The sequence below is a fragment of the Terrapene carolina genome, unplaced genomic scaffold, assembly GCF_002925995.2.
Source record: "Terrapene carolina triunguis isolate 2854851 unplaced genomic scaffold, T_m_triunguis-2.0 Scaffold261, whole genome shotgun sequence".
Taxonomy (NCBI): Eukaryota; Metazoa; Chordata; order Testudines; family Emydidae; genus Terrapene; species Terrapene triunguis.
This window is the reverse complement of record NW_020664612.1, coordinates 577,596-603,564: the sequence shown is the minus strand read 5'-3', so window position 1 is coordinate 603,564 and position 25,969 is coordinate 577,596. Positions and strand designations below refer to the sequence as shown.

At 54.9% G+C, this 25,969-nt stretch overlaps 1 protein-coding gene across 2 annotated transcripts in view; it reads right to left on the bottom strand.

Annotated features, from left to right (window-relative positions):
- B4GALNT4 (beta-1,4-N-acetyl-galactosaminyltransferase 4) overlaps positions 1-21,453 on the bottom strand; it is a 122,036-nt gene extending 100,583 nt beyond the window's left edge. For both annotated transcript variants that reach the window (XM_026657652.1, XM_026657653.1), the window contains exon 1: positions 21,161-21,453. In XM_026657652.1, the coding sequence (XP_026513437.1) occupies positions 21,161-21,311 (151 nt within the window). In that variant the 5' untranslated portion in view covers positions 21,312-21,453. The remainder of the gene's footprint in view (positions 1-21,160) is intronic.
- Between the last annotated feature and the right edge of the window lie 4,516 nt (positions 21,454-25,969).

The following is a 25,969-nucleotide window of genomic DNA, read 5'->3' as shown; positions in this document are numbered from 1 at the left end:
ACACACACACACACACACACACACACACACACACACACAGAAAGAGACACGCCTTCAAACATCACACCCAGCGTTTGCCCCAAAGCCACCATCCCCTCCCGGAAAACCTCAGGAACGTTTCTGCTTCTGAATCACATTCCCTGGATTCCTCAGTCTTTTAGAAGCAAGGAGCCTTCATAATAATAGAGTCCACCTGACATCTGAACCAGCAGTTTGTGACATCAAAGCTAGCTACCGTGGAAATGGTCTGCATGGCACAGAGAGGACTGTGACCACAGAGACCCTGCGTGCGTGCGTGTGTGGTCCTCTCTGTGGACACACACACACACAGGGAAGAGATGCGTGTGTGTGTGTAAGAAACAGAATGTACACTGGGGAAGCAGGATCGCGTCTGGTTCTGAAGTTTGCTGACAAGTGACAGCTGCTCTGATTTTAAACTATGATTAAACCCCTTCGTTTTCAGTTTAAACCAATTTTTACTGAAAAAAATCCCGGGTTTTACAAAAAGTATTAATTCCCCCCCCCTGATTTTCACCCTACTTTTGTATCATTCAAATACATAAAAAATAACTTGTTTTATTAGGAAAATACAATACGTTGCATGAGATGTATGTTTTACAATAATACATTAGTCTGTGTGTATACACAAAGCTGCCTGTTGAAGTAAGGCTATGTATTAGTCTAGAAGAGACACACTACAAACAAACAGGCACGCACACAAGCTCTGAAGTACGTGCGCATCTGAACGTACTGATGAATCTCACGCCCACCACGTACACATTTCAAGCTGTTAACAGATAACAGTTTAAAGATTTGACACACTAAAATGGGAAGAAAATGAAAATCTGTATCAAAATATGTTTCAGAACACAAGGAAGTATTTGAAAGTTTAAAAAAACAAACAGGAGAAAAGTATGAAGTTGAGTGTATGCACTGCAAACAGGGGCGGCTCCAGGCACCAGCGCACCAAGCGCGTGCCTGGGGCGGCAAACCGCGGGGGGGCGGCATGCCGGTCGCTGTGAGGGCGACAGTCAGGCTGCCTTCGGCGGCATGCCTGCGGGAGGTCCGCCGGTCCCGCGGCTTCGGCGGCAATTCAGCGGCGGGTACGCCGAATCCGCGTTACCAGCGGACCTCCCACAGGCATGCCACCGAAAGCCGCCTGACTGCCGTGCTTGGGGCAGCAAAATACATAGAGCCGCCCCTGACTGCAAATGGTGTGGCATCAAAGTTCTAGGCCAACAGTTCTAAGTCTACAACAGTAAACTGTTTATTCAAATGAAAAGCTTTATTTGGGGATTAGAGATCTATTGTTTTCTTAAACTCAGAGGTCACACTGGGTTTTGAGTTCTGTTTTAGTTCTGCAGCAAGCCACACTGAATTCCGTTCATCAAAGCATTAATCTACTGAATACTTCCCCCACCCCCTCCTTCCACCAAAATAACCCCCGATATTTACCCAGACAGGTTATGAATAGTTTTTGCACCGATTTTCACCTGTTTTTGTTGTTGTGGTAATAAACCCCGATACATTCCTGGGAAAAATTAAATAAAATAAACCCCCAAATGAAGGGCCCTAACTATGATGAAAGTTGTGAAGAAACAGAAACTGTCGGATGTACAAAGCGAAGGGCGGGGTTTTTGTCCTGGCCCTTTCATGCGCGTGGAGTGCGGCCATAAAGCTCACTCCAGACCAAGGGCCTTATCCACGCTCAACTGGTTTCCTCGTCCGTTTCCCTTGTGTTACTATGCCTGGGGGGGCTGTTCAAGGGTGAAATTTGAGGAGGGGGAGTGTGGGGCAGAGAGTCTAGGACAGGGGTGGGCAAATGTTTTGGCCCAAGGACATCTGGGTATGGAAATTCTAAGGTGGGCCATGAATGCTCACGAAATTGGGGGTTGGGGTATGGGTGGGGGTGCGGGCTCCGGCTGGGGGTGCGGGCTCTGGGGTGGGGCTGGGGATGAGGGGTGTAGGAGGGTGCTTCGGGCTGGAACCAAGGGGTTCAGAGGGCAGGAGGAGGATCAGGGCTGAGGCAGGGAGTTGGGGTGCAGGCTGGGGTCAGGGGTGCAGGCTCAGGGCAATGCTTACCTCAAGCGGCTCCCAGAAGCAGCGGCATATCCCCCTCCAGCTCCTACATGGTGGCATGGCCAGGTGGCTCTGCGCGCTGCCCTGTCCACAGCCACCACCTCTGCAGCTCCCATTGGCCGCAGTTCCTGGCCAATGGGAGCTGTGCAGGCGGCGCTTGGGGCGGGGGCAGTGTGCGGAGCCTCTTGGCTGCCCCTATGCATAGGGGGCAGAGGGGGGGACATGCCACTGCTTCCGGGAGCTGCGTGGAGCGAGGCAAGCCCCCGACCCCTCTCTCTGGCTGGAGCGCCGGAGCAGGGCAAGCTCTGGACCCCACTCCCTGGCTGGAGCGCCGGAGCGGGGCAAGCCCTGGACCCCACTCCCCAGCGGGAGCTTGAGGGACGGATTAAAACATCTGGAGGGCTGGATGTGGCCCCCAAGCCATAGTTTGCCCACCCCTGGTCTAGGCCCAGGTGAACATTCCACTTCTTCTGAAGCCTTGTCTAAACTGGGGATTTCCCCCAGTTCTAGCCATTGGGGAAGCCCCAACACAGACAAGCAAACCTACCATTTGCACTAGTGCCGCCTCCCCCTGCTTGAAGCCAGGACATGTTCCGTCAATGCAGACGGCAGTGGTGCCTGCCTACAATAGGGGTTTGCACTGGGGCAGCGAGGCTGGCCACTAACGGCTGCGAATCCCCAAAGGCCGGAGTCATGGGCTGTCCCATCCCTGGTCCTGATCTCTGCTGCTTCCCTGTCTCCTGCCAGCTGTGTCGGCCACAGCGAAGTCAGGGACTGACAACAAATGGACTGCTCAGCAGATCTCCTAACAGAGGCGCAGCCAATTTGGCCCAGGCTCCTTTGGGTGGCCCCTGGAGGCAGAAGGGTGTCTGACAAGGGCGAGGTCGTGCCCAGGTTGCAGCAGGCGTTTGTCTTATACACCGGAGCAAACCAACCGGCTAACAAGGGCAAGTCTCTGGTTAATCTTGCCTCCACACTGGAGTACACACCTGTCAAGGCTGCATCCCGGGAACCGTCCTTCCACCAAACAAGGACTCCAGCTAGTGCCCATCACCACCTTGACTTCTCTAGCAGCCCAGCATGTGTCAGGGACATGCAGGCCTCGCCTCTGTTGTTCACTTGTATGGAAATGGGTCCCGGCTCTGCTTGTTTTTCCTCTTCGCTGTTCATTACTGACTCGATAAGAGCAGGTTTTAAGGAGGCTCATAGGAGCCGTTCGTAAACATGAATCCAGGTGACTGGACAGTTGCTCCGATTCCAGCATCTCTGTTGCACCGGTTACACTTGCAGAGCTCAGGAGTAACATCTGGGCGGGAAAGGCTTTGGGAAACGACTGAGCGAGGAGACGTAAGGGATCAGATTCCAGAGGAGGCTTTGCCTGCCTTTCCCAGCGACGGGGGCTAAAGCCAAGTCACAGGGCTGGGTTCTGATCTCAGCTGCAGCCAGGTAAACCTGGGGGAGTTCCAATGAGCTTGCTGGAGTTACACCACATTTACGTGCGTAGAACGGAGATCAAAATCCAGCTTTATTAATGGGACATCTACAAGTGGCTTTTGTCTTCTGAAAGTAATGGAAGAATCCGGCCCAAGAAGTTCAGAACTATGGCTTTGGTTACAGGGCGCCCGTGTCAAACCTCCAGGCCCAGCTCCGGGCTCCGGCAGGACCCCTGACAGGGCAAAGCGGCAACTCACCACTTTCTCTCCCCAACTCTGGGGCTGGCTTCACTGTAGAGCAGCTTCCAGGTTGCTCTAAATAATACCTGGCTGCCCAAGGGGCCATACCTGCAACCAGGAACAGACAGAGCATAGACACTCCAACCACTCCCCTTTCCCCAGGCCACTAGGCAGAAGTGGCAGGGACCTACAGCTGCTACTTGGGCTCTATGCCACCTGGGGATTCCCCCGTGCAAGGAGAGTTGCCAGCTGCAGCACTGCAGGAAACATCCAGTGGAACCCAGGCAAGGAGCTGACGCCACAGTGGGAAGCAGCCAATGGATCTGTCTCCTACGCTCAAATCCCAGATGGGGCTCCGAGCAGCGCTGAGGCTATCAACCACCTGGGGCAATGCTTCACTCCCACAATGCCAGGGCTGAGACGGTGACTTTAAAACACTTCTGCTGTTATTACTAAGCACCAGGCTTTGCTCCGGGCAAGACACAGCAGGAGACACACACAGCCCATGCCCTGGAGAGCATCTGAAATGCTCCTGCCTCCTGCCAGGGGTGCAGGGAAAGGTTTTCAAGCCTCGAGCGGCCAGATAACCTCAAGGTGAAACAACTTGAGCCCTGCACAGCCCCATCAGCCCAGAGCAATGACCCCACAGAATGTGACGTGGGGACGCTGCCCGGCTGTCGCACGGCTGCACCGCCAAACACACAAGCGATTACAAAGCAATTCGCAAAAGCCCTGGGATATATTGCCATGCCGAAAATGCCCCCCCACTCCAGCACAGGTGTCACCACCCCCTGCGCCAGCGAGTTGGAAACATACAGGCGAAATCCCTCACTGGTGGATGGTGCTTCCTGTTTGTAGGCTGCAAAACGCTGCTTCAGACTCGGCGCCGTGCCCCCAAGCTTCACCAGACTGCCCCTGTCACCCAGCCCCAGCCCAGTGCGCTCACTGTTCTGGCCATGTCTGCAGCCCCGGCTGAGCCTGTCCCGGAGATGCCTTGCCCACACGAACAGCTTCTCTGCCATCTGGCTGAGAACGCACTGGGAACCTGCAGGCAAATGAGGGTGATTTCAGCTCCCCGCTGCTGCGGATCTGAGAGCGAGGGAGAACAAATAAACCAAACCAGAGACAGCAACTTCGAGGGGAGACAAGGGCCATAAATTACTGGAACCTGAGCACTGCAAATACGGGTCTGCAGATGGCTTCCAGATTGCAGGGAAGCTCTCGGTGGACTAATGTGGGGCCCTTAGTCCCCAGCAGACACAGGGAGGGGAGCTCAGGGTCAGCACACACGCGCATGGGGCAGACACAGTGAGACACAAGGTGCGGAGGCTGGCAGGGCCAAGAGAGGGAAGGGCGCCCCAGGAGAGGAGCCGCGTCGGCGCTAGCTCTGCTTGTCAGATTTCCCAGTCACAACTCCACCAGCAGTGCAAGGTGCTGTACAAATGCACAGTGAGTCCCTGCCCCAAAGAGTTCACAGTGCAAGTAGATAAGAGACAGGGCCGGAGGGGAAACGGAGGCACGGAGCGGGGAAGCGACTTGCCCTAAGTAACTCACCAGGTCAGTGGAAGAGACGGGAATAGGTCCCGGGTCTCCTGATTCCCAATGCAGTACCCTATCCATTAGGCAACGCTGCCGCCATGCGCAGAGCAGGTCTACACATGGGGGCTGCTATGGACAGTGTTGTTATGGAAATGTCTCACCCCAACACAGATGGGAGCCCAGTGGCAGCGAATGCTGCAGAACACCACATAATAAGAGACAGCCCCTGCCCCAGAGAGCTTACAGGCTAACCAGACAAGAGAGGCAAAGGGTGGGAGAAAGGAACACAACACACAAGTGGAGCGATCGCTGGGCTGGGTGACAGGCTCCATCTCCCCATCAGTCCCACTAGCGCTGCCCGCTGGCAGAGCTGCGCTGAAGCTACTGCAACAGCAGGAGATCGCTAGAAAAACGCTAAGCAGCACGTCGGCCTCAGGTACAGAGCCCAGCTCAGCAGGACTTCCAGCTCCAGCCGAAAGCCCCTCTGCTTCCTTCTCCCGGCCCAGGACAGAGTACCTGGAGTGAACATGGGCCGCAGCAGACAACCTCCGGCTCTCCAGTTGAGAGAGACTTCAAATTAAACCCGACGAGAAGGGAAGCATGGCCGGAAATTAATTGACACAAAACCCACATTTTACAGCTGGCAAGATTCTTAGGAGCTTATAGGGCCATGGAGCAATGACCTGTTCTCCCAGCCCCCTGGGCAGCATGCACAGACCTCCGTGCAGGGGGGTGGGATTCACTGTCCATCCTGCCCCTATAAATTCTAGTCCTGAGTCCTCTCCTGTAATTTCCTGAGTCCCTGGGACTGTCTCAGCCGTCACATTATCTCTATAGGAGAGATGGTGAGACCCAGCCATTCCCCCCGCCCCCAAAAAGGTACCGAGTCCCAGCCAGATCAGCCCATCCTTTCCAGCTCCAGCTTGCTTGCCTTAGAGGAATGACACTGATGCTCACTCAGCAGCGTACAGAGAGCACACACCTGGAGACGCCAGCACCAGCCCAGTGCATTCCCTGTGCCAGAGGGGTGCCGACAGGCCCCCTTTCCACCAGCTCAGAATTCCTCGGCCAATCCTTCATCTAAGAGGTTTCTAGAGCAGGCATCAGCACAGTATCTCGGCATCAGAGCTGGAATGTGGTGTGTATACACCCCCCCCCCCCCACAGCATGACAGAGCTGCGCCCCATTTTCATGCCAGACAATCCCTGAATCTGACACACACGATTCTTCTGATCCCCAACACAAGCTCACTGCATTCACGGCTCCGCTCTGCAATACACCCCCGTACCAGAGTGACCCCCTCAGCCCCAGCTAGCATCCCCTCAAATCCCCAACTTGTCCAAGGAGACGGGCAGCCATGTTCTGCAAGATCCACAGGCCCAGGGGACACAAGGCAGGATCCTCCTAGTGGAACTGTCCCGGGCGGGTCAGCAAGCTCAGAGCCTGCTTTAGCTTTATCCAGGCAGACAGCCACTGCTTCAACGCCTTGGTTTGTCGCGAGCATCTCTCATATTCGTTAAGGTTCGAGAGTGGATTTGCTGCTCTCTAACATGGATCTTGGTTTACTCCACCCTATGTTCCTCACCCAGCTCTGTCAATACACCCCAGTCCTGCCCTCAGCCCCCACTCACAACTCTTCCAGCCCCACTGCTCTGCCAGGCACCCCAGTCTGGCTGTCCAGCACCCCCTGCTAGCCCTGCTACTGAACAGAGGTTGCTAGTAGCAAATGTGGGTCACTCTCCAAAGGTGAAAGGGAGCTGAATTAACCCACTGCAAAACTTCACACACATTTTCCCACTCCACAGGCTCCCCACCACTTGACTGAGTTCACTGGTTGACAAGGGGACCTCTCTGAGTCACATGGACGATCGATCTGCGTGAAGCAGCAACAACTTCCACTGAGATAATTACCCCGGGACCTGGAGCAATCCAGACACGAGGGCCCCAGGCAAAGCCCAGGGCTTTGCTCCCCGAGTCTCAGGCTAATTGGTGACTGGAAGTGGCTTCTGCTTTTACCCCTCAGGGCTCTCTCCCCAAGTCTGGCTCCGATACTCGGATCGTTTCCACAGGAGTGAATCCCACTCCCTCACTCAGGGCTCGTCACTCATGTCAGGGAACTGGCACCTCCCACACACCCAGGAGGGGGCCCACAAGCGGCTCAGGGTATGGCTGTTGCTCTTGGAATACAGAAAGGGCAGGGGCTGGCACTGATTTGAAGCCAGAGCTCAGGAGAAGCCAGAATTACGTGTCTATGGAATGGGTGTGGGGTTTTTACTGCAGAGGCAAATTGGGGCGGGGGGTTAAGCACAAGGACAAATTGGAAGGTCACTTGCATGGCAGAGGATACTGCCGCACCTCCTTATGCTCAGCAATGGGGCTCCCAGAAATCTGATCCCCCCCAGGCATCTCTTTTTCCGCAGCCCTGTAGCGAGGATGGCCACGGACACCCTGGACTAGCAGAGGCTGGCCTAGCGCACTAAGCGCTAGAAACAGCTGGACCCAGAGGGTCAATCCCAGCTGGCTCAATACAGCGCTTCGTCACCTGTGCACGGCAGAAGAAGGGAATCTGGGGAGTTTATGCCGTGGGGACTTGCAGAGGAGATGTTAAAAGCCAAGGGCCTGCCTGCGCTGCATGAACATCAAATAATAAATAGTCCTGCGCTCTTGGGTGGTGCTTTTTGGGAAGTTCTGTTAGCAATTCATAGAGACGGAGCAGCACGCTTATCTCCATTTTACAGTGTGGGGAAAGAGAGAGGCTCAGGAAGGAGGAAGTGATCCGAGAGCCCACAGGCTATCTGTGGCAGATCTGAGACCTGAACCCTGGTCTGTCTCCTAACTCCCCATCCAGTGCCCTAGGCTGCCTTCCCTTGGCATGGCACTGCAGAACCCCTTCACTTTCCAGAACAGCAGCTGTGCGCCCTGGAGCCAGAACTTCACTCCCCTTCCAGTATCGTACTGCATGGTGGCTGGTTACTGTGGGCCACCCCAGAGCTGACTGCATCTCAGTGGGGCTGTGCATACATGGAGGGGAGCACTTCCAGTGGAGCGCTGCAGGTGAGTTAGGGCTGCACGGCTGCTCTCCGAACTCTGCCCAGGCCGTCTCCCGCTGCACAGCTGCTCTCTAAACGCCGCCCGGGCCGTCCCCACGCAGCAACCTGGCTGGTTGCTGGAGCACCCCAGAGGAGCCTGGCCCAGGCCTCTCTAATCAGATCAGGGTCTTTCCATGGGGCCTGGAGCGAGCAATCCCATTGCTCCCCCGGCTGCCGCAGAGCAGATTAGGGCTGGGCTCCTGTATGGCACAGGCACTGCAAGGGGGCTGAACCTATCCAGGGTGCCTGCAAGGGGAGAGGGGTGGGGGAGTAGCCGAGCATGGCAGGGTCCTCCTCTCACAGAAGCCCCCTCTGTGAAGCCAGAGAGAGATGGGCACCAAACAGCAGTGCCCCGCCGCGCCTCCCACAGTCCCCCATCCACGGGCAGCAGCTCTCCTTACCCCCACCCTCAGCTACCTGGATAAATCCTGGCTGACACGTTTCTCGCCACCTCTGCTCCTCTCCCTAGAGCCCAGCCAGGAATCCCTGGCACCCCCAAACTAGCACCAATGCACGTCTGTACTTGCGACAGCTGGTGAAGTTGAAAAGAGAGAGGGGCCAGGTTATCACTGGATCTAATAGGGAAACAGCTACAAATGCTCACTTGTCAGCAGCAATGCCCTGGCTGCCCCCTGCAACAGGAGACGGAGGAGGATGCTAGGCTGAAAAGTCAGATGGCCCAGAGCAGAGCAGTTAGCAGCCAGGAGACCCCTGCAAGCCCAGGGATAACATTGGCCCTTTCATAGCCTAGCAGGGCTCCCCCTTGTTCCAGGGCCGAGACCCCTTTGTCTCCCCACACCTGGTGCTATCTTGCAGTGTCACATGCAGCATTGCTTCTGGGAAAGGACCCCATGGAATAAAGCAGCAACAGAACATGCAGGTGCTGCTGGAAACCAAGCCGAGCCCACTAAGGTTGAATCCAGGATAGGAAGATTCTCCGTGAAGAGTGATGTGGGGAGCAAACGTACAGTTTGGGGGTTTTGGCTCCTGGCACTCTTTCTTTGACTCCTGCGAGGGTGGATTTGGCCAAGACATGGACAGTTACTGGTGCATCACCATTAGTGCAGGATAAGATGGTCAACTCCAGAGATCCCCACTCCTACCTGGGATTAGCCTTTGCTGAGTTGGGGAGGCATTTCCTGCTATAATCTAGGTGGGTAAGCACATCGGGCTGGGGGGGAATGGGAACAAGTGCCCCTTGCTCCAGCACACTGCCTGGGAACGATCCATCGGGGTCACAGGGTCCATTGCCGATGGCAGGGGAGAAGGATGTTGGGATGAGGAGGGCGGGGTCTCTGTAACATGCCCTCAGTCACAGCTGTTACATGCCCACCTGTGGAGAGAGCGCCTTGCATTCCGGGGGGACTAATCCCACCGACAGAACAGAGATGTGGGGCTGGGGGCATGGGCAGTGCTGCTGAGACATCTGCTTTGGGCAGGGGAAACAGTGCAGCCAGATACGCTGGTATAAACCAGGACTGCTGCTGTCTTTAAACCGGTTTTGATTTAAACTGATTAAATGGCTCCTGAATGCACCTGTGCGATCAGGAGCAGCATCAGCACAGCTCAGAGCGCGCTGCGGCCAGAGACCCCAGGCGAGAAGGTGGGTAGAAGGCAGCCTTTAATAAGGACCCCTTTCCTCACTGCTCTGGCCCCGAATCTCCCACTGCTGCTGCCTGGGCTGCTTCGGTGATAAGCAGAGGGCTCCAGCACTCAGAACTGTCAATCCAGCCCCTTTCTCCAGCCCTCCATTCACTTTACAAGAGTGCAACTGCTCGGGTTCACCTGCCGGAAGCAGAGCCTGGCAGCCTTCCACAGCACGGGCGCTAAGCTGTCAGGCGCTAGGTAAGGGATACCTTACAGGCTCCTCTCTAGCTGGGAAAGAGATGCTGCCATGTGATTACCTTGTAACCCCTGGCACGTCCCATGTAGTTAACCTGCCATGACGCAGCAGTTCCCACATAGTTACATGGCCAAAGAACTTCCCGTGTAAGCAGAGGGGACCTGTGCCCCTCAAGTAAAAGCAAGAAGGTACGTTCCAGGGGTGACGCTCCTCAGACAGACAGGGCTGCAGCTGTAACATACAAGTCCCACCCACTCCTTGCTGGCTGGCTGGATCCTTCCCCTTGCCTGCCACACACACAGTCAGATTGTCCTGAGTTTCCTTCCTCCTATTTACTATCACAAATGGGACTGATTTTACAATTGACAGGGCTCTGAGCAAACACAGGGCCAGTTCAGGTGACAAAGTGCCTTCTCTTCTGGGGATTGAGGATGGGGTGGGCAAAGGGGAAAGGAGTTTCTCCCTCCTCCATTCCCAGTGCCTGAAAAGGGGACCACAGGCCGGTCTATGAATGATCAAACGAGCACAGGACAGTCTTGTACATCCTGTCATGCACTGATCACCATTCCCGCCCTTGCCCCCTAGACATACATCCCTCTTGCACTGGTGGCCATGGGATCTTTAAAATAGGGATAAAAAAATCCACTCAACTACCTGCCACTTTTGCATGGGAATCTCATTGATTTGGGGAGGGGGAAAGAGGACAAACCACCAACTTCTGCAGAATTCAGGCTTCCGTTAAAAAAAAAAAAGGTGACATTTTTGTCCTTATGGTTGTGAAGAAACCCTCCCAAATGTGACCTGATGCAGAGCTGCTTTCCTGAGTCTGCAGGCAGGCAGCTCCAATGCCTCCCAGGCTGCTCATAGCTTGGCAGGCAGCAAAGGAGCAAAATTAACAGCAAGGAAACAGTCAAGAATCACATCACTTCAACTGCTGGAGAAGGCTATAAGAAGAAGGCTATAAGAAGAGGCAGAAAGTGGAGCTATATCTGGAAGAGGCAGCCACACTCCAGAATGAAGGTTCAGCAAGGGGCAGAGTAGCAGGCAGCCCTGTCCCTGGTAGCAGCCAAGGGGCTGGGTGAGAAACTGTGCAGAGTACCACTTACCGTGCCCCCAATGCCATCAGGAGGCTTGGGGGCAGGACAGAGAAGCCCTCTCTCTCCATTTCAGCAGCTAGACGTGGTGGGGGGACCTCACATTTATTAGACGCCTATTAGTGAGGGCCCAATATGAAAAAAACGGCTCCCAAGCAGGGTCCAGAGACAGCAGCCTGACAAACCCCAGCACCCTCCTCTTTCCCAGCAGCTGTGAGGAGAGTGGGCTTCTCACTGGCGCACTGCCCCACTGCCATCCCAGCAGAGCCGCCGCTTCCTTCTCTGCTTCTGCACAGCATCCTTCGGCCAGCAAGGGCCTAGGTGGTTTCCCAAGTCTTGCTCCCAGCCACCTCTCCCGCCATGTGCCAATGTCCTTATGTGAGAGGGCCAATTCCCAAGAGCAAACTCTTTCCTTCCCCACCACCCGCCCGCCCGGCGTCCCACGGTCAATGGATTTCAGCGAAGGTCAAAGGGACCCAAAAGTTTTCCTCCCCCAGAGACCCCATTTAGACTTCACCGCCTGCCCTCAAACGCACGTGCCCGCCCCCTTGCCGTCACCCTGCTGCCCGCAACTGGAATATCGCTACTGCAACAGCAAGTTCATTCAACCTGCTCTTTAAATCCCCTGACAAATAAACCTGTCGTGTGCTCGGCTCCTATAGCACCAGCTCACCTCCCTCAGCATGACGCCTGCCAGGGAAGTCTTGTGGGCCCAGCGCTCCCATCTCCCATTATGAATCATTTCATTTTTTTTTTTAATTGTATTTTTTACCTGGTGCGCTAACGTTTCCGCCCCATTGACTTGGAGCGGTTTCCAGCCGGGAGAGCATCGTAATGGCCTCATTATTTCAGCTGAGAAATCTGTGTGTTAAATTAGCCAGAGAAGGGTAATTATCTACTTGTAGACGATAAGAAAGGGATTTATTTTATCAGGAACATAATGTCTTTCTGGTTTGGAGCCAGCTCCCCAACCCAAGCAGCCCCTGATCATGCCACTCCAGGCTGCACCGTATCCCTGCTGAAGGGGTGGGCGCCAGCGCGGAGGTAGAACGCACGGGTGCACGTGCACCCCCCCCCCCAACCAGGTATGATGACTTTGGCCTAGCACAGGGACCCCGGGCTGCTACCCAGAGGTGCCAGATCCCCAGCTGGAACCACCTGCCGTGGGCCGGTTTGCGGCACAGCGAAGGCTGCCCTTTTGCCACAGTTAGCACAGCCTTTCACGTGGAGCGTCTGGGAAGGGATTAGGTTGCCAGCAGGAGATACACATGCCCAAACCCTCAGCCTGCAGAAAGGGCATCTGCTTATAGCCGGTTAATTTAACAAGTAATTAACCTTTCCATACACCCTCTGCCAGCCGATCTGGGATGGGGAGAGAGGCAGGCACTGTCTGGAGTCTGAAGCCCAGCAGACTCGTCCCCGGCTGCCCAGAGACCAACTTTTGCCTTTGCGTTTATAGAGGAGGGGGCCGCAGGCTTCAGTATGGGGGCTCCCTGCTGTTCCTGCCCAAGACTGCTCACACAGCCCAAGCAGGGGAAGGGGCAGAGTAGCTGGCTCTCTCCCTTCACTGCTTCCATGACATGAGCTTTCTCCTCCATGCACTTCCCACAGCAGTGTGTCCACCCGCAGCCTCGCACTCTTCCTCCAGCCTCCCGGGATGCCCTCACGCCAACGTATATCATTCCTTCCCCACAGCAGCACTCGCCAACCCTTCCCCCACCCCCTGCCACAGCACGCCCACCCCAGCAACCCATCCCCACGATAGCATGCCTACCCCGGCAACCCTTCCCACCGCCCCCTGCGATGGCACGCCCACCCCGACAACCCTTCCCACTGCCCCCCCGCGACGGCACGCCCACCCTGACAACCCTTCCCACCGCCACCCATGATGGCATGCCCACCCCGTCAATCCGCCCCCAGCTGCCCGCGACGGCACGCCCACCCCAGCAACCCTTCCCACCACCACCCATGATGGCACGCCCACCCCGGCAACCCACCCTTAGCCCCCTGTGATAGCATGCCCAACCTCCAGCCCCCATGATAGCACACCCACCCCAGCAACCCTTCCCACAGCCTCCGGCAACAGCACGCCCACCCTGGAAAGCCGTCCTCAGCCCCCCATGATGGCACAGCCACCTCCAGCCCCCCACGACAGCACGCCCACCCTGGCAACCCTTCCCACAGCCCCCCCGTGATGGCACGCCCAGCCTTGGCTCCTGCCTCGACAACCCTTCCCCAAGCCCTTGCGACAGTACACCCATCCCGGCAACCCAGCCCGCACAATAGCATGCCCAGCCCAGGCTCCTGCCCTAACAACCCAGCCCCCGCAACAGCACACCCACCCAGAGCTCTCGGGATGGCATAGACATACCCCCGCAACCAGTCCCACCCCCACCCCTCCCACCCCTGATGGCATGCCCACCTGCATGCAGGTCTGCCAGTCACAGCCCCACACAAGGAGGTTTTCCATAGATCCCAAGGAGGTGGGGGATGCCTATGCAACCTTTGCAGGCAGGGCTGAATGAGGCAACGAACAGTCTCTGACTCGAAGAACCACCCCAACATTGTAGGCCCCACAACACCCCCTTCCCAGTCTGAGTGCAGAACACTCCCTCCCACACTCAGAGAGAGCCCCCCGCCGGGTCAGAGTCAGATTGTCCATCAGGTTGCACCCCCAGCCAGACCCAGGTTTTCAGCAGCTCTCCGCTCTCACTTAGACACCTAACCACGGCCAGGTTTCAGCCCTCAGCAGCTGCCACTGTGACAGTCACAGGCAGGTTTTCAAAAGAGGTCACAGCCACAGGGCTTTTGAAAACTGGCCCTCAGAGCCCCTTTCATCTGGGCTGAAAGCAGAACTACTCTGGAGTCAGCCTCTGTCTAACTGGCATTAGCCTCAGCTTGCCTACTGCCCCTCTCCTCCCAACTCTCTCTCCAAGGGCTTTCTGCAGCACCTGTCACTGCAAGATCTAAGTGCCCGGAAGCAGCCTTTTCACATTGTGGAAATTGACGTGCCACGCCCAACCGCAGACACCCGGAGTCAATGAGATGTTCTGGGTGAGCACTAAGAGCAACTCACCGGAGTCTCACCTGACAGAGCTCTCCCCACTTCAACAAGCCAGACGCAGCCTCTGGGGTCATCAGTCTTTGAGGAAAACATTCAGCCCCATGAAGCTGAAGGCTGAAATGCTGGGCACAGAGGCACCTCTACACCAGGGGTAGTCAGTAGGTAAACACGGGCCAAATCCAGACAGCCAGACACTTTTGAACGGCCCCCAAAAATCTTTTTATTTACTATTATCATTATTGTTGGCTTTTTAATTATTTTCTTCTCTGGAGTCTGCACCTTGACCAAGAAATTTGGACCTTGACAAAAAAGAATTGACTACCCCTGCTCTACACAGAGAGCTGTGTAAGACCAGGCAAGACCCATGTAGCAGCCAACTAAATCTCTCTCCCGCCCCCTCTTCTTCCAGACTATTAACACTAAATTAAATGCATGTCAGATCTGGAGATCTTCCCCTTCGCTGCTCTAGTCAGCTGACCACTGATCTGTCTGCTAGGCAGAGCATAGGACTCCTCTATGCAGTTGGTGCACCAGATGGTCATCAGCATCTTCCCCCAGAGCTAGAGGTCAGGGGAAGGTTACTTCTTCCTCCTCTGTGCAGATTCCCCGGGCCCTGCACAAGGTCAGTGACAGATGAAGGCACAGGGGAGCCCAGCAACTTAGGATGTGCATGGAGGAACAGGCTGCATTCCACCTGATCACAACCTTCTCCCGCTTCCTCACTGCAGGTCAGAGGTATCTGCTGAACTCCATAGAGTGACCAGATGTCCCATTTTTAAAGGGACAGTCCCGTTTTTGGGGACTTTTTCTTATATAGGCACCTATTACCCCCCACCCCTGTCCCGTTTTTTCACAGTTGCTATCTGGTAACCCTAGAACGCCATGACAGGGCACACACCAGAGCTGTACACAGGCAGCCATAAGTTAGTGGGGAGGCACCCAAAGCTGTCTTTCAGCAGCCTCGGCCTGCTGCAGCGTTTAAGCCTCCGGCTGCTTCACAAAGCCTAGGAGGCGGAAGGGGAGTAGAATCTCAACCACTGGCAATACCCACAGGGCTACATGGTTGCCTGTATATGCAGAGTATTTACAGGGCACTTAACATTGTAGCATAGACGTTTATCCTTGCACAAAGCCCAACCCCTAAAGAACCCAGAGCTTGCTGCCTCGAATGCAGCCGCTTGGAGTAGATTTTTGGTTTGACCCTTTTCTCTCTCTTCCTCCTTTGGCTTCTGCTATGGCATGGAAGCTCACCCAACAGGCCTGAAATCACTTCAGCACAGGTTTATTCAGATCTCACACAGCAGGGAGTTCCACAGGTCGGCAACGCCCACCCTCCCAGCCCCAATGCCCATGCTGCCAGCTCCCAGAAACCTCACCTTGGGTCTACACAGCTCCAGCCTCCCTACTAGGAGCTGCTGTCTGTGGGTCACACAGGTAGGGAGGGTGGTCTCTCACAGCTCAACCCCAGTCCACTGAAGGCTATGGAGGTCAGGTGTGGGACCCAAAAGCAAACAGGCAGCCAGTGCAGAGCATGGGGGAGACGTGCTCTCGCCATCTGCCATTCAACGGGTGGGCTGCCATGGTTCGGCGCTCCTGTGTACCCTTGCTCATCCATCACACAGAGTGAGTTACAGTGATGACCATGCGCATGGTGGTAACCAGATCTTGGTCTGTTCCCACGTCCCAGCTCACCTTCCCTGCCATGATACGCCTCCGGCTCCTAGGCAGTGGCCGGAACAAACTGCCTGACAGGAGTACCACCCATTGCTTCCACCACAGCCTGTTCTTGGGTTGCAGAGATGTCTGTGCTATTAACGGCTGTGTCGGTGCTGTAACAGAGTCACCCGGCACATAGCCACAGCATCTTAGACACACGGGTGTATGCTCCAGAACCTCCCCCTGCCCCAGCCCTTCCGTGTGCTACCTACAACAGACCCTGTCCCCTGGGGAGAGGCGCCATCTCCAAATAAAGATCAGGTGTTGCTCCTTCCCAAACCGGTTTGAAGAGAGTTGGTTGGGCCCAAATCAAGATAAAAAAATCCTTCTCTTTTCAAAACAACCCCCCCTCCGCCCCATCTATACATTTCTGGCTTGGAAGAACGTAGTTTCCAACGTGTCCTTAGGGAACAGTTTTGCATGCAGTTTGCCCCAGCAGCCAGAGCTGGTTAGAAAACAGCTTCGAGAAAGCCACGTTTTGAAATGATTTTCAAATCAACCTCTCCCTGGTGAGAACGGAACCCCTCTATTTAAATGGCAAGGTCTTGGGGGCAGTCTCTTACTGTGTGTTTGTATAGCACCTGGCACACTGGGGGTCTGAACCTGACTGGGGCCTCTGGTCACCACTGCCATGCAACAGGATGGAGCCATAGAACAGAACAAGGCGATAGCACGAATGGGAGAGAGAAAAGACTAGGACAAGCACCATGTGCCATGCCAGATTCTGCTCTCACATCCACCTTCCCAGACCACTGCCTATGACGCTGATCGATAGCATTTCATTATTGCCTTGTGCTGGCTGCGCTCACCTGCTCTCTTCTCTTATAGCTCAATTATAAGCTCTGTGGGGCAGGGACTGTCTTTGTGCAGCATCTAGCACAGTGGGGTCCTGGACCCATGACTGGGGCACTCCTAGGTGCTCCTGCAATACAAATAACTAATAAGTGTGGATGACAGACTGATACCCTTATAGAGATGGGGCCAGATTCATTGCACTGCCCCTTGGGCTGTCACTTACACTGGTGCAGGCTAGGTGTAAAAGTTTTAGACTCAGCTCAGTGGCTAACAGAGGATTCTCAACCTGGCTGAGGCCTCTCGGTGCTACCATAATAGAAATGTTGACTAATACTCTTGTTCTGAGCTGGTGGCATTTTACACTAGTCTCGATGACAACACAAAGTGCTGGGTAAGTGTGAATCAGCATGCGTTCAACTTAAACGCACTGATCCTGGTCTTTGCTTCATGCAGTTACAAGCAGTTCATTCGTTAAGGCTCAGCTCCTCAGGCTGGTCCTGGTACCATCACATCTGAGTTCCGATTTCTCAGAGTTCGTTCAGCTGCAGCGTGACTGCAGGGTTTTCTGCTGGGGAGCTAGAGTGTGGCAATGCATTTCCTCACTGCTCCGGTTAATGCTTGGAATAAATAGCCACATTCTGTAGATTTGGGAGAGTGTCCCCCAGACAGCAAGTCAAAGGTCATGTGCGTGTGCAACCGACACTTGTGAGGGAGGAGCAGCCATAGAAAACACGTGGGAGAACCACGTCCTCTTCGGCAGATATCGGGAATAGTCTGATCAGTCTGACCAATTGTTTCCAGAACACACCACTTTCGGCAGCACAGGCAGGGTGGGCACTTTTAGGCTTCAAATGTTGCTACCCCACTGTTAATATTTTCCACTGCTGATCACCAAACCCCACCCCTGCAGCTAATTAGCATGCTTACCCAGGTCGGCAGGACAAACCTACCACAATCTAACAGCCCGCGCACTGCACAGTATGAGGCTGCAAGGTCTGAACAGACAACTAGTCAAACCTTCTTTGAACTGGGTCGATAGTTTAGGCAGTGGTTAGACTCTTGAGGTTAGGCTTATGTGACAGGTTGTATTTTTAGTGGAATCCAGCAGCTGAGAAGGCAGCTTACTTAAAAGGAAATTAACAAGTGTTTAATGCACAAGCAAAGGTGTTTCATTTCCTGCTTTGTCACATTAGCTGTATCTTGACTTCCCTGTTTTTGGAGCATGGATAGGATAATATCACAATGGATTGAAACATTATCTTCCCTCATTTGAGAGGGAAGGAAATGTTTAGACCCATTCTTTAAAGCTATTGGTGGTTTTTATGGTTAAAAGCCTTTTAACTCAAACATGTAACAAACAGCTCGGAGAAAAGCTCTTTGGAAAGAGTGAGTCATCTCCCATTCAGACTTCAGCCTACATCTCCAACCCTACAAACACTTGATATGTAGCTTTACTCACATAAGTCATCCCAGTGAAGTCAACAGGACTATTCCAATGAGTAGCATTACACATGTACTCTGTTGGATTGGGGGGCCTACATTATCCCACACTAGCTCTCCAAAAACCATGGGTGCTGCAGCACCCCCTGGCTTCAAGTGGTATCCATTATATACAGGGTTTACAGTTTGGGTAAATGGCTCTCAGCACCCCCGCTATACAAATTGTTCTAGCACTCCTGCCAGAAACCACAGATAAGTCAAGTCTCAGTGGCCTTTCCTTGCTTCTCACTCCAGATTTGTGCTAGCACAAGTAACTCCCCTGACACTCAGTTTACACTGGTGTAAGTGAGAGGAGAATCAAACCTGATTTTGCTATTCGGAAAAGTCTTTGAAGCCATAAACATGCAGCAGAAAGGGCACAAGCAAGAACTGGTTTACCCCTTTGCAGTTCTCTTTTTAAAGAAGAGAATAATTATTTTTAAATGGTCCTCTTTCTCATAATAAGGGCACAGGATACAAATGAGAGTTAAGCTGAGAAAGAAACATGAAAATCCCTGCTGATGTTCCCCTTCCCTCCCCCAAAGATTCCCAGAAGCCATGAGAATGACTTTCCAGTACTAGACCCACCACAACGCAGCGAACGAGAACAGTCATGGGAACAACAACATATCCTTCTACAGCACAGCTTCTCCACTTGGGGGTCACAAACAGATGTCCAGGGAGCATAACCCCACTCCCCTATTTCTGAGAGGGAGGGGATCCCAGCTAGATGGAAGAGGGTCCTGGTATGAAAGAAGTGTCTGTGGTATGAAACAGTTTGAGAGCCCTTCTGCTCTGAGGCCTGGAAAGTGTACTCCTCAAATAACTGGTTTTATCTAAGCAGCGAGAAGCAGCCCCAGGTGTCGGGATATGCCTATTAAATCGGGGTTACCTTTCCACCCTGTTTTTCCTGCCCGGTATGCTGCATTACAGGACTTTACGGCTTAGCCAGCAGGGAGTGCCAAACAAGCTAAACAAAGAGCACCAGCCCATGGACTTACCAAAAAACCCCCTCCTCCTCCTTCACGGGAGCCAAGCCACCTCCAGCACCCCTCAGACTGCTGGCATGAAGGACTAAGTCTCCAGACACCACCAACAGAGTTCCGAACAGCTCAGCCACCAGCCCGGTTAGTTTGGTTTGTAAGCGATCTCTAGCATCTCAGAATCTCTCTCTGATCCACACACTGGCGCTCTGTGCCCCGGACTCAGGAGCCATTACCTAGCTCTGCTCTAAAGAGGAATTGAATTGCTGCTAAAAACACTTTGCTGCCAAGACTGAAGACATTGAGGGTTTGGACAGCTTATTGGCAATACAGCCAAGTGTCTGACCTGAGCTTCGCAACCCAGCCAGCCTGGGGGAAGAGTGTTCTGTACATGCACCTCTAAACCTAGATGTAACCGACAGTGCCCAATTCTTCCCTGCTCTGGCCAAAGGGAGCTATTCCAGTTATGCGGGCACTTTCATCAGCTTCAGAGGCTCACAGCTGCCTCTCTCCCACAGCCCTTCTTGGAGCGCTCCTTGGATGTAATAAAGGCTCATTATTTCAGAAGATCTCAATCAGGATAGACAGTAAAACAGAAAATATCATAATATCACTATGTAAATCCATGCTACACCCACACCTTGAATAGTGTGTGCAGTTCTGGTTGCCCCATCTCACAAAAGATATATTAGAATTTGACAAAGTAAAGAGAAGGGCAACAAAAATTATCAGGGTATGGAACAGCTTCCATGTGAGGAGAGATTAAAAAGACAGACAGTTCAGTTTAGAAAAAGAGATGATTAAGGGGGACATAGTCTATAAAATCGTGACTGTATGGAGAAAGCGAATAAGGAAGCATTATTTACCCCTTCACATAACACAAGAACCAGGGATCATCCAATGAAATTAATCAGCAGCAGGTTTAAAATTAACCAAAGGAAGTATTTCTTCACACAATGCAGTCAATCCATGGAACTTTTTGCCAGGGGATGTTGTGAAGGCCAAAACTACAACAACGGGGTTCAAAACAGAACTAAATACGTTTGGGGAGATGAGGTCCATCAATGGCTATTAGCCAGTATGCGCACAGATGCAACCCCATGCTCTGAGTGTCTCTAAGCCTCTGACTGCCAGAGGCTGGGACTGGATGACAGGGGATGGATCACTTGATGGTTACTTGTTCTGTTCATTCCCTCTGGGGGCTGGGGCACCTGGCACTGGCCACTGTCAGAAGACCGGATATTGGGCTAGATGGACCATTGGTCTGACCCAGTCAGGGCCGGCTCTGGCTTTTTTGCCGCCCGCGGCAAAAAAGCCTCCGGCCGCCCCCCGCCCCAGTGGGGGGGGGAGGGCGGCGAGCCCCGGCCGGGGCTCCGCTCTCCCCCCGGCGGCCGAGGGGAGGGCGCCATGGGGGAGGGCGGCCAGAGCACCGGGGGGAGGGTGGTGAGCCCGGCAGTGGCCCCGCTGTCCCCGGCGGCCGGAGCGCCGCGCCGCCCCCCTCCAGGTGCCGCCCCAAGCACAAGCTTGGTGGGCTGGTGCCTGGAGCCAGCCCTGGACCCAGTATGACCAGGAGTCCTGGCTAGACCAAACTCCATCCTAAGAGAAACCACACGGGGGGGGGGGCGCTTCCCTTTGGCCTTACAAGGGGGTTGCTCCCACAAAGTACGACCCAGGGGAGGCACCGGCAGCCCCGGAGAGCCTGGAGCAGGAACTTAGCTGCGCTCACCAGCCCCTGCCCGGCTGTGGAAGGGGGCGGGGATCCCACCCCCATCTGAGGGCGCAGGAGGGGCTCGGGGCCCCCCTTACCTCTGCCGTAGGCGAAGTGCAGGCGCAGCGCCTTGCCCTGGCGCACCAGGCTGATGTGCAGGTAGGTGAACCACGCGGCCAAGGTGAGCAGCACCAGCAGCAGCAGCAGCTTGAACTGCTTGCGGATCTTCTTCACCGGGAACCACAGCATCCTGGAGGCCGCATTACCGGCCCGGGCCGGCTGCACGGCACCTCCGCCAGGCTCCGCACGGGACCATCCCCGCCGGGAGGAGCTAGACGCCAGGCGGGAGCAGCGCCCCGGGGCTGGGACACGTGTCGGGCGGCGCAGGCGAGGGCAGGGCGGGCGGCGCCCCCGGGACCAGGCAGCAGCAGCAGCCCCCCGAGCGGGGGTCCCGGCCGGCCAGCCCCGTCGCCCCCTTCCCCGGCCGAGCCCCCCGCCGGAGGGACAAAGGCATCCAGGCAGCCCCGCGCTCCCTCCCCAACCAGACCAACTTGGCGGCGGGAGGCTGGAGCCGGGCCGAGGACGAGGCCGCTCAGCCCGTGCCGCTCTGCCCCGGCCCGCACGGCAGCGCCATGGAGCAGGAGCGCTCACACGGCGCCCAGGCAGCGGCGGCGCCCTCCTCCCGCTCGGTGCATTGCGCGCCGCCCGCTCAGCGCTGAAGGGAGGCAGCCCGCAGCTCCAGCCTAGCGCCCCTGCGCCGCGCCCGTGGGGCTGCCGGGCCGGACACCAGCCCCCGCCGCGCTGGATGCTTCAGCGGCACCGTAACCTCAGCCCGCCGCTCGCGGAGCAGCGGCAGCATCCGCGCTGCCACCGCTACCTAGCCTGAACTGGGGCAAGTGGAGCGACAGCCGCCCCTGGCCCAATCGGAGCCCGGCGCTCCCCCGGACAGCCAATCGTCCGCCTCCTGAGGCGGGGCCCAATCGAGGTTAGGCTGCGCGCGGCTTTTCATCTCCACGCCAACGTGCAAACATCCACCTGGTGAGTGGGGCTGGCGGATGCCCCCACTGCCCCGGCGGAGGGGTGGCCCGGGAAGAGCGTGCCCTTCCCGCCCCGGCGCAGCGCCCAGGCCGGGGCCAGGCGAGAGCGAAAGGGCCTCGAGCGGCTCCCCTGGTAGGGGAGCTCGCTGGGTTCGTGGGCGCCGCTGCGCTTTTGCAAACCAGGCACCAGACGCAGCAGAGCGTCCCCCGCGGCACGGATGGTGCCTTCCCGACAGATGCAAGCTGATACTCCGCTGGGCTTTGCGAAGGCAGCAAGGATGCTCCAAGAGGAATAAGGCGGGTGGAGGAAGGAGGGCCCCTGTTACACTGGGGCCACAGGTAGAATTGCACAGCTCGGCTCCTGCAGCTCACATGTGACAGCAAAGCTGCCTGGGGCTAGCTGCGTCCTCCCAGGGACAGACACCAAATCCAGCCTTCAGCCCACTCATCGCAACAGGCAGCGTCTTATTCACCTCCAGCTGTTGTGGCCTGTGGTTCAGGCAGCCCCTCTCGGGGAAGGCAACAGGAGCTTAGCTGAGTGGGACTGGTGGTTTCTATTCTAACCAGACTTGCTGGATGACCTGAGGCAAATCATGTAATCTCTATGGGTCTCACTTTCCCCATCCATACAATGGGGATATAACGCCTTCCCTACTAGGGTGAGATGAGGCTTAATTCATTAATGACTGCAAAGTGCTTTCCTCTGGTTAGAAAGTGCAGCATGGTATGATTATTATCTCGCTCTGCACTGTGGAGATTTAACAACTGTGCCATGCACGGAGTACATCCAGTGCTATAGCCCTAGACAGTCCAGTGGGAATGAAAACACGGCTTGGGTCCAGAATAAGCCAGGCTGCTTGCGGTAACCAGCCACATGCTTCTGTGGTGTGGGCGGAGAGCAGCTTACCTTCAGTGAGCTTGTGGAAGGTACAGTCTTTCTGCCTCAAGGAAGCGGCTCTCACTCCAGGCTCTTGTCTCCACACTAGATGCTTTCCTTTAAGATTTCCCACCCTAGTCTCTACCAGCAACCCTGCTCCAGTAGTAGCAACAGTGTGAAATGTTAGGAGAAAAAAATCTAGCACTAGAAACAGCCTTGAAATATGGCAGGTACCCCTGTAACCAGCATCTTGGCCTGCAAGCAGCTTTCATAACCCTATAGCAGTCGCACTGAACAAACCTCTTCCATTTAACCCTTTCCAAGCTGCCAAAACCCTGCCGTGTCTCCTCTGACTTTCTCCACCACTCTGCTGCCAATTCCCCCACCCCCATCCCCTAACTATCTCATCTTTGCCAAACTGGCAGCCTTAGTGACAAGCCGCCCACCCAGAACCCTCTCGGGGTTACTCCAATAAATGCAGGCTGAAAGATTTCACAGACAGACTGATATGTTATAAGCAACTGGCAGTGGAGTTTAGAAGGAGAGCCCTGTCTGGGTCAAACAATAGCATTGCTGCCGTGAGGCTGTAATACACTGATGCAAAGATGAAAGGGAAAACAGCTTTTATTAATAACAAGGCTGGATTTGGAAGTGTAGCAGAACAGACTCCACCTGGGTTTCTCAGGTGACTGACTAGTGATTGATGGGTGTTATTTTAAGCCCTGTCCCAAGGTGCAGCTTAGCCTGTTCAGGTTACATTGTTCAAATACTTTGAAATAAGAGGCTCTGTCTTCCCTCAGAGCATCATGACATTATTTCCACCAGCCTGGGTAATGGTTTCCCACACCTCGCTGGACAGCCTGTTATGTCTCCGGGCGTGGTTAACCCATGCAGCAGAGGGGTCTCTCTAGGAGCAGAGAGCCAGTGGAGAGGACAGTCCCCCACATCTCTCTGGTCGGATCTGCCTATAGAATGCTGGTTTTAATGTGTCTCTCAGATTGGGCAGCCCACAGCATAGAGGCCCCAATGGAATGGGGAACAGCAGTTCCAAGTCTCGCTGGGGCCTGGAGAACCACTGGGACTGGTTTTGCCTGAGTGAGATCCTGGACCAGATCCTTATCTGGAGCAGGTAGGTACAGTTCACTGATGTCAGTGGATCTCCACCAATATACACCAGCTGAGGATCTGGCTCGTTATCTCCTCCCCTAATCAACTTCATATTTCTGCTAAAGAAAACCTGGTCACCTCAGGCCTGTGTGCGTGTTTGCAACCAGGGTAGAGCATCCTCTGGTCCGTGGCAGGCATCACTTCTTCAGCAAACCTGGGTGCTGGCTCAGAGTGGAAGGGGTTTAGTGCTTCTTAGCAAAGCAGGGCTGGCTTCCATCATTGGCGGCAGGAAGCATTGTCCTGGGTGGGGGAGCAGGGAATTCCTGACAGGCCTGGGGTATCTTCAGCATGAAGCCAAGCTTTAGTTAAAACCTTCTCTGAGGAGTAATGGGAATTCAATAAGCCTCCTCGTTATTTTAGACAGAGAAACTGGGCCATGCTGGAGGCCACGCAGCTGGGCTGGAACCTGCTCAAGGTCTCCTTTGTTGCTGCGCCAGCGACTTCAGGGGCCAGGCCCACTTCTCTTCATTCTCCTGTTCCAGGGTTTTGTTTCCTCTTTCAAATGAATTGAGCGTCAGTGAGAGGTGGCAGCCGCCCTGAGGGCCTTGGAGAAGGTCATTCTCTCTGATTACTCCCAGCTGTAGTATCTTCCTACACCTACCCCTGCGCCTCAACCCCACACTGGAGCCCTGCACCCCAGAAAGGAGAGGGGTGTCCAGCCTCACGGGCTTTCCATCTCTGGCATCTCTCCTCAGGATGCCAGCAAGTGTGTAGCCTTTGTGACAGGGATACCTGTCCCCTAGAAGCTGGACTGAGAACATCAGGGCCATTTCAACAGGCTCTTAGTAATAGATGCAAAGGTAGTTGGCTAGAAGTGGGGGGCTCTCTCTCCTACTCCAGGCCTCTGAGCCAGCCAGCCTCCCTTCTGTTTGCAACTCTCAGGTACCCTAACCACCGGGCTATGCGCTCGTTTGTGCATTCTCACTGGACCAGTGACTAAGTCTGATACACAGGGGAATAGCTTCCACAGGGGAGACTGAGGGAGGCCCACATCAGAATATCCCATAACTCAGTGGTTAGCGCATGCTCCTGAGTGACAGGGGACCCTGTTCAAATCCTCTCTTTGGTGGGGTGTGTGGATTGAACCTGGCTCCCCCACATCCCAGGAGAGTGCTCTAACCAGGGGAAGTATGAGTTATAAGGTTGTCACCACCTCCTTCAGCACAGATTTAGAATGGGGTTCAGGCCAGTCGGTGGCCTCTGAATTGGGCCCTGCATGCAAGTTAGGGAGATGAGCATCTATCTTCTCCCAGTTCATGGGTCACACTGGGGCTTAGGCAGGAGACAGGCACCTAGACACCTAGAGGGAGGCAGCAGTGCACATGCCCAGAGGCAGAAACGTAGGCACCTAGGGAATGTTTTCCCTGGAAACTTAGGTGCCGAGTGAGTTTAGGCATCTACAGAGTTTGCTGGGAGTTTTGTGGATCTCAGTGGAGCCTAAAATTGGGACTTGGGCACCTAAGTATGTTTGCGAAGCCCACCATTGTTCCTTTGACAGCCATCGGACGGTATTAGCTGGCTCCCTGGCTCCCTGAGAACCCCCACGGCACAAGCCAGCTCCAGCCTCTTGCACAGAGAGGGCATAGTGAGGACTCGGCTGGACTCCTCTGCCCATCTTGGAGCTGCTCAGCGTCTATTTTCTTCTTTCAGCAGAGATGCCACAATTGCACGATAGGCTGATCACAAGTGAACAAACCAGGTGCCTGCTAAAGGCAAGCGTCACAGGACAGAGGGTTAGGAGAGCGTGATCCTGTCAGGGGGACTGCAGCATGAGTTCACATCTACACTGCACCCCCATCTGGGCGGGATCCCAGGCGCTTCACTAT